Here is a 7,786-nt window from a genome sequence, read left to right as displayed (position 1 = left end):
TCTTTCACCTCAGTCTCCCGAGTAGCTGGGATTACAGGTGCCCGATACCACACCTGGCTAATTTTTGTACTTTTTTTTTTTTTGAGACGGAGTTTCGCTCTTGTTACCCAGGCTGGAGTGCAATGGCCGACCTCGGCTCACCGCAACCTCCGCCTCCTGGGTTCAGGCAATTCTCCTGCCTCAGCCTCCTGAGTAGCTGGGATTACAGGCACGCGCCACCATGCCCAGCTAATTTTTGTATTTTTAGTAGAGACGGGGTTTCACCATGTTGACCAGGATGGTCTCGAGCTCTTGACCTCGTGATCCACCCACCTCGGCCTCCCAAAGTGCTGGGATTACAGGCTTGAGCCACCGCATCCGGCCAATTTTTGTACTTTTAGTAGAGATGGGGGTTTCAGCAGGTTGGCCCGGCTGGTCTTGAACTCCTGACCTCAGGTGATCCGCCTGCCTTGGCCTCCCAAAGTGCTGGGATTACAGAGGTGAGCCGCCTCGCCCAGCCTAATTTGCATACGTTTATTTAAAATGTCATTAAAGAGCCAGGCATGGTGGTGCTCCCTTGTGGTCCCAGCTGCTCAGGAGACCCAGGGGGTTGGATCCCTTGAGCGCAGAAGTTTAGGCTGCAGTGAGCCATGATCGCACCACGGAACACCAGCCTGGGCAACAGAGCAAGACTGTGTCTCCAGGTGCGGTGGCTCCGCCTGTAATCCCAGCGCTTTGGGAGGCTGAGGCAGTTGGATCACCTGAGGTCAGGAGTTCGAGACCAGCCTGGCCAACATGGTGAAACCCCATCTCTACTAAAAATACAAATATTAGGCTGGACGCGGCGGCTCACGCCTGTAATCCCAGCACTTTGGGAGGCCGAGGCGGGCGGATCGTGAGGTCAAGAGTTCAAGAGCAGCCTGGCCAGCACGGTGAAACCCCATCTCTACTAAAAATAAAATTAACCGGGCATGGTAATCCCAGCTACCCTGGAGGTTGAGGTAGGGTAATTGCTGGAACCTGGGAGATGGAGGTCGCAGTGAGCCAAGACCACGCCACTACACCCGCCTCTGAGCAACAGAGCGAGACTTCGTCCCAAAAACAAACCCCAAAAAAACACAAAAATTAGGCAGGCATGGTGGTGTGGGCCTCGAATTCCAGCCGCTCGGGAGGCTGACACAGGAGAATTGCTTGAACCCAGGAGGCGGAGGCTGCGGTGAGCTGATTGCACCCCTGCCCTCCAGCCTGGGTGACAGAGCCAGACTGCCTCAAAAAAAATACAGGCCAGGCGCGGCGGTTCACACCTGTACTCCCAGTGCCCTGGGGGGCCGAGGCAGGCGGATCGCAAGGTCGGGGGTCAGAATCCAGCCTGGCCGATACGGTGAAACCCCGTGTCTACTAAAAATACGGAACGTAGCCGGGCGTGGTGGCGCACACCTGTAATCCCGGCTACTCGGGAGGCTGAGACGGGAGAATCGCTTGAACCCGGAGGCAGAGGTTGCCGTGAGCCGGGATCACGCCGCTGCACTCCGGCTGGGCGACAGAACGAGACTCCATCTCAGAAAATGATAAACAATAAAAATAAAGGAGAGAAGCAGGAGTAATAACTGAGGGTGGGCCCAGACGCCCCTTGCTTCTCAGCTGAGATGTGCTGACCGATAGGAGGGAGTTACAGGGGCCATCGGGTGTGAGGCTGGCGCCCCAGTGACCCTTTGTCCCCGCCTGGGGAGCGCCGCGCCCCAGCCTCCCGCCACGTATGCGACTTGGGATGTGTTTGCACACACAGCAGGTGGGCATTGATGGGGTCAGAGCTGCAGAGGGAGAGCCCGCCAGCGCCCCTCCCGGAGCCTGGCACAGCTGCCCAGGCTGAGTCGGCTCATTGTCTGGCTCTCACCCGCACATCTGGTCCCATTTCCTGAACGGGGCCCCACGGCCCCCCTTCCCCGGGCGGGTCAACTGAGGACTCAGTGGGGCAGGACCTCCTGGGCTGGCCTGGTGCCTCTGCCCACCCTGCCCCCGGTCTGGCTCAGGTGCCCCCTGGAACTTTGACGTCCTCTTCACCTCACAGATGTTCCGATCTCAGAGGGTGCAAAAGGCAGGGTCCAGACTTGCCCTTGGGGTCTCAGTTTCCCCAGGAGTGAAGTGGGCAGGGAGCATCAGCCCTGGCCCTACCACCGACCCACCATGACCAGTGTGCAAACCATGTCATCCGCCTGGGTCTCCGGTTCTGTTGGTTACCTCTGAGCATGGGGAGCTCACCACCTCTTTTGCCTGGGAGAGGACGGGCGGTGGGCCCTCGGGGATGGGGGGTCCCGGGGCGTGAGCAGCCGCCCACTGCCGCCCCTCCTGGTGCCCTTGCAGAACCACTCGTGGAGCGAGCTGTACTCATTTGCGCTCTTCAAGGCCATGAGCCACATGCTGTGCATCGGGTACGGCCGGCAGGCGCCCGAGAGCATGACGGACATCTGGCTGACCATGCTCAGCATGATCGTGGGCGCCACCTGCTACGCCATGTTCATCGGCCACGCCACCGCGCTCATCCAGTCGCTGGACTCTTCACGGCGCCAGTACCAGGAGAAGGTCTGAGAAAGGCGGGCACTGGCCTGGGGTCTGAGGGGGGAGGCAGGCCCAGCCCTGCGGTCTGATGTGGGAGGCAGGTCCCGCCCTGGGGTCTGATGGGGGAGGCAGGTCCTGCCGTGGGGTCTGATGGGGGAGGCAGGTCCCACTTTGGGGTCTGAGGGGAGAGGGAGGTCCTGCCGTGGGGTCTGAGGGGGGAGACACGTCCTGCCCTAGGGTCTGAGCGGGGAGGTAGGTTCCGCCCTGGGGTCTGATGTGGGAGGCAGGTCCCGCCCTGGGGTCTGATGGAGGAGGCAGGTCTAGCCCTGGGGTCTGATGGAGGAGGCAGGTCCCACCCTGGGGTCCGAGAGGGGAGGCAGAGCCAGCCCTCATTCAGCTGCAAGTGGCATGCTCAGGGCGGAGGCAACATGGTAGGGAGGGGGGGCCCTAGGGGGTCTGTGGCTGTGGTTAGGAACCGAAACCCCTCTGCTGAGCCTGTGAAGGGGGGAGGTCTGGAGCCTGGAGGTGGGTGTGGGGAGGAGCTGGGGAAGGGACGCAGGCTGGGCAGGAAGAGGCTGAGTTGGGGTCAGGGCAGGGCCAGTCCTCGGACGTCAGGAAGCTCCTGGGCAGAAGAGGTGCTGGGGACCTGGAGCCAGAGCAGCAGAGACGGGCGTTGCGGGAGGGGGGCCCCCCGGGGGTTTCTAGGCTGGCTCAGTATGGGGCTGGGGTGGGGAAGGGGCCCGGCGGGGTCTGAGAGGTCTGGGGTCACTTGAGGACACGCCAGTGGCCGGGATTTGGGGCCAGGCTTCAGGGAGAGCAGGGCTATCCCGCTGCGGCCTCTGGCCTGCAGTGACCACCGGGCTAATCCCGGCTCCACTGTGGCGGGTGGTGGGAGATGGGGATCGGGCCCATGGGCCGCGGGCCTCTGAAGTTGGGCCTTGTGTTCCTCTCTGTGCCTCAGTTTCCCTCTGTGAGGCGGCCCTGTCCAGCACACGGCCTGGCTGGCTGGTCCTGGCTGGGAGCCACGTGCCCCCCTTGGCGGTGGCTGGCAGGGTCGGCCGGGTCAGCTGGGCCCCGTGCCAGCCGCCCGGCTGTCCGGAAGCCACAGGCCTCACACCCAAACATAAGCTGGTGCCGCCACCCGCCCGCCGTCACGGGGTCCGCTGAGCTCAGGGCAGCTGCGGGACTGGGTCGGAAGTGAGGCTGGAGCCCCCGGGTGGCACCGTCCTGGGGACGGCAGGGCCTGGCACCCCCACCCGGCCTGCTCGGGAGGGGCTGACTCGAGGGTTTCTAGAAAGATCATCAGGGAAGAGGGTCAGAGCGCCTGCAGGGTTGGGGGCCCTGAGAAAGGGGTTCTGTGTGTCAGGGTGCCTGGTCCCTCCTCTCAGTCAGGCGCCCACCCATTCCTCAGGGGTGGGGTTGCCAGGTAACATTCAGGAGACCGGGCTGGGCACGGTGGCTCCCGCCTGTAATCTCAGCACTTAGGGAGGCCAAGATGAGCAGATCACTTGAGATCAGGAGTTCAAGACCAGCCTCGCCAACATCTCTACAAGAAATCAAAACATTGGCCGGGCATGGTGGCACACACCTGTAATCCCTGCTGCTCAGGAGGCTGAGGTGGCGGGAGCACTTAAGTCTGGAGGCTAAAAAGAATTTTAAAAAAATTCACGTAGTTACATACAAATTTCAGAGAAATAGCAAATAAAAAATTCAGGACACCTAGTTACGAATTTCAGAGAATCATCAAATTCAGGACACCTAGTTACATACGAATTTCGGAGAAACATCAAATAAAAAATTCAGGACACCTAGTTACGAATTTCAGAGACACATCAAATAAATTTTCTAGTATATTTCAAATATTATAAGGGATATACTTACACTAAACATTGTTCTTATTTTTCTGCAATCCAACTTAATTTTTATTTACTTATATATTTATTTTTTGAGATGGACTCCCCCTTTGTTGCCCAGGCTGGAGTGCAGTGGCACAATCTCAACTCACTGCAGCCTCTGCCTCCCAGGTTCAAGGGATTACAGGTGTCCATCACCATCCCAGATAATCTTTTATATATATAAATATATATTTTTTTTTGATGGTCACTCAGGCTGAAGTGCAGTGGCATGATCCCTGCTCACTGCAACCTCCACCTCCTGGGTTCAAGCGATTCTCCCGCCTCAGCCTCCTGAGTAGCTGGGATTACAGGCGTCTATGACACCCAGCTAAGTTTTTTATCTTTATTAGAGACAGGGTTTCGCCATGTTGGCCAGGCTGGTCTTGAACTCCTGACCTCGTGATCCACCCGCCTTGGCCTCCCAAAGTGCTGGGATTACAGGTGTGCCACCGCGCCCGGCCTGCAATTCAACTTTAAATGGAGATCCTGAACTTTATCTCCAGTGCTGCTCCTGAGAATTAAATTTAATACTATTTTAGAAGTATTATTCAGGATATCAATATCAAGTATTCAGAACGTTAATTAAGAATTGAATCAGGCCGGGCGCAGTGGCTCACGCCTGTAATCCCAGCACTTTGGGAGGCCGAGGCGGGCGGATCACCTGAGGTCAGGAGTTGGAGACCAGCCTGGCCAACGTGGTGAAACCGTGTTTCTACTAAAAGTAGAAAAATCAGCTGGGTGTAGTGGTGGGCACCTGTAATTCCAGCCACTCTGGAGGCTGAGGCAGGAGAATCACTTGAACTCAGGAGGCAGAGTTCGCAGTGAGCCGAGATGGCCCCATTGCACCCCAGTCTGGGCAACAAAGTGAGGGTTCTGTCTCAAAAAAAAAAAAAAATCTGATTGGAGGCTGGGCACGGTGGCTCACACCTGTAATCCCAGCTCTCTGGAGGCTGAGGCGGGCGGATCACCTGAGGTCAGGATTTTGAGACCAACCTGGCCAAGATGGTGAAAACCCCATCTCTACTAAAAGTACAAAAATTAGCAGGCGTGGTGGCACATGCCTGTAATCCCAGCTACTTGGGAGGCTGAGACAGGAGAATTGCTTGAACCCGGGAGGCGGAGGTTGCAGTGAGCCGAGACCGCGCCACTGCACTCCAGACTTCGAGGTGATAAGAGCAGGACTCCTTCCCAAAAAAAAAAAAAAAAAAAGATTTTAGTGGGGGGGGCACGGTGGCCCACACCTGTAATCTCAGCACATTCGGAGGCCAAGGCGGGAGGGTCCCTTGAGCCCAGGAGTCCAAGACCAGCCTAGGCAATACGGAAGGACCTCATCTCTACCAAAAATCAGCCAGGCGTGGTGGTGCACCTGTGTTCCCTGTTAGGAGGCTCAGGTGGGAGGATCCCTTGAGCCGGGAGGTGGAGGCTTCGGTGAGCTGTGATTGTGCCACTGCACTCCAGCCTGGGCAACAGAGCAAGACCCTGTCTCTGAGAAGAAAAACTGGGTTTATCATTGAAGTGAATTCTACCGTGGTTTAAATGGAAGCCTCTATTTGCTGCTGTTGAATCTGGAAGCCCCTGGGTGAGGGGGAGGCCTGTCTCCCTGCTGCAGTCAGGGGCTGTGTCTGACCAGCGCTGTCCCTCACACTCCCCGCAGTACAAGCAGGTACGAAGGCCTGTCTCCTGCTTCCAGCCAGGGGCAGTGTCTGACCCACGGCAGGTGCCCCGTTTCCGGTCTGTGGGCTGGGCGGTGTCTGACCCACGGTGGGTGCCCACGTCTCCCGTCTGTGGCCTGGGTGGTGTCTGACCCACAGCAGATGCCCGTGTCTCCCGTCTGTGGGCTGGGTGGTATCTGACCCATGGCAGATGCCCGTGTCTCCCGTCTGTGGCTGGGGCAGTGTCTGACCCACGGCAGGTACCCGTGTCGCCCGTCTGTGGCCGGGGCGGTGTCTGACCCACGGCGGGTGCCCGTGTCTCCCACCTGTGGCCGGGGCGGTATCTGACCCACGGCAGATGCCCGTGTCTCCCGTCTGTGGCCAGGGCGGTGTCTGACCCATGGTGGGTGCCTGTGTCTCCCGTCTGTGGCCTGGGTGGTATCTGACCCACTGCAGATGCCCGTGTCTCCCGTCTGTGGCCGGGGCGGTGTCTGACCCATGGCGGGTGCCCGTGTCTCCCGTCTGTGGCCTGGGTGGTATCTGACCCACGGCAGATGCCCGTGTCTCCCGTCTGTGGCCGGGGCGGTGTCTGACCCACGGCAGGTGCCCGTGTCTCCCGTCTGTGGCTGGGGCCGTGTCTGACCCATGGTGGGTGCCCGTGTCTCCCATCTGTGGCCAGGGCGGTGTCTGACCCAGCCTTGCCCCTCACAGTACAAGCAGGTGGAGCAGTACATGTCCTTCCACAAGCTGCCGGCCGACTTCCGCCAGAAGATCCACGATTACTACGAGCACCGCTACCAGGGCAAGATGTTCGATGAGGACAGCATCCTGGGCGAGCTCAACGGGCCCCTGCGGGAGGTGAGGCGGGCACGGGCGGGAGGCAGCCTCGGGCACCCAGGAGCGGGTCCCGGAGGGAGGCAGGAGGGGCTCGAGCCGGGCCTTCGCTCGCACCCACCCTCCCCGCCCCAGGCGCCCCTCCGTGAGCGTCTGAACCCCCAGACCCCTGCCACCCTTTTTGCAGACCTGCCGGCTGTGTGCCAGACAGGGCGGGGCATGGGCACAGCAGGGTGCGGAGGGAGGAGCCCCAGGCCCTGGGGCACTCAGGCTGCTGAGGAGCCGGTGTAATTCCCAGCTGTGCCCCTGTAGCCTGGGTGACCCTGGGCAGGTTCCCCGGGCTGTGGCTCAGAGCAGCAGAGGCTCAGCCTCCCTCCTCCTGGAGGCCACAGGCCCCAAATCAAGGTGTGGGCCAGGCCGCGCTCCCTGCACCCCTGGGAGGGTCCTTCCCGCCTCTCCCGTGTGCGGCCCCAGGTGCCCTCGGCTTGCAGATGCCGCTTCCTGATCTCTGCCTCCACCTGCTCGCAGGCCCTCCGCCCCCCGGTGTGTCTCTGTCTCTCCCTGTAAATTCGTCAGTCGCTGGATCAGGGCCCACCCGGTTCCTCCCGGCCTCTCCTTAACTGGGTCTCACATCCGTAAAAACCCTGTTTGCAGACGAGGCCCCATTCACAGGACCCAGGGGTCGGCCCGTCAGCCTGTCTTTCTGGGAGATGTTCCACCGGTGACAGGCATTGAGCAGTTACTGAGGGCCAGCTGCGTCTCCTGCCGTGTGCTTGGAGGTCCTGCCTTCAGGGAGGGGGGCCTAGGGAAGGGGGTGCTGGGTGGCCCTCAGGGAGCGGGGGCCTAGGTAAGGGGGTGCTGGGGGGCCCT

General features: G+C 60.1%; 1 protein-coding gene across 1 annotated transcript in view; it reads left to right on the top strand.

Annotated features, from left to right (window-relative positions):
* Positions 1 to 2,224: 2,224 nt before the first annotated feature.
* The window catches only part of HCN2 (hyperpolarization activated cyclic nucleotide gated potassium and sodium channel 2), a gene marked incomplete at its 5' end in the record, with an annotated part of 13,240 nt that continues 7,678 nt past the window's right edge, over positions 2,225 to 7,786 (top strand). Inside the window, 2 exons of the mRNA XM_032272064.1 lie at positions 2,225 to 2,559; positions 6,794 to 6,940. Coding sequence (XP_032127955.1) covers positions 2,225 to 2,559; positions 6,794 to 6,940 — 482 coding nt within the window. The remainder of the gene's footprint in view (positions 2,560 to 6,793; positions 6,941 to 7,786) is intronic.

The sequence above is a fragment of the Sapajus apella genome, unplaced genomic scaffold (assembly GCF_009761245.1).
Source record: "Sapajus apella isolate SASKATOON/1434 unplaced genomic scaffold, GSC_monkey_1.0 scaffold281, whole genome shotgun sequence".
Classification (NCBI taxonomy): Eukaryota; Metazoa; Chordata; class Mammalia; order Primates; family Cebidae; genus Sapajus; species Sapajus apella.
The sequence above is the reverse complement of the archived record's forward strand: the minus strand, read 5'-3'. Positions and strand labels throughout refer to the sequence as shown.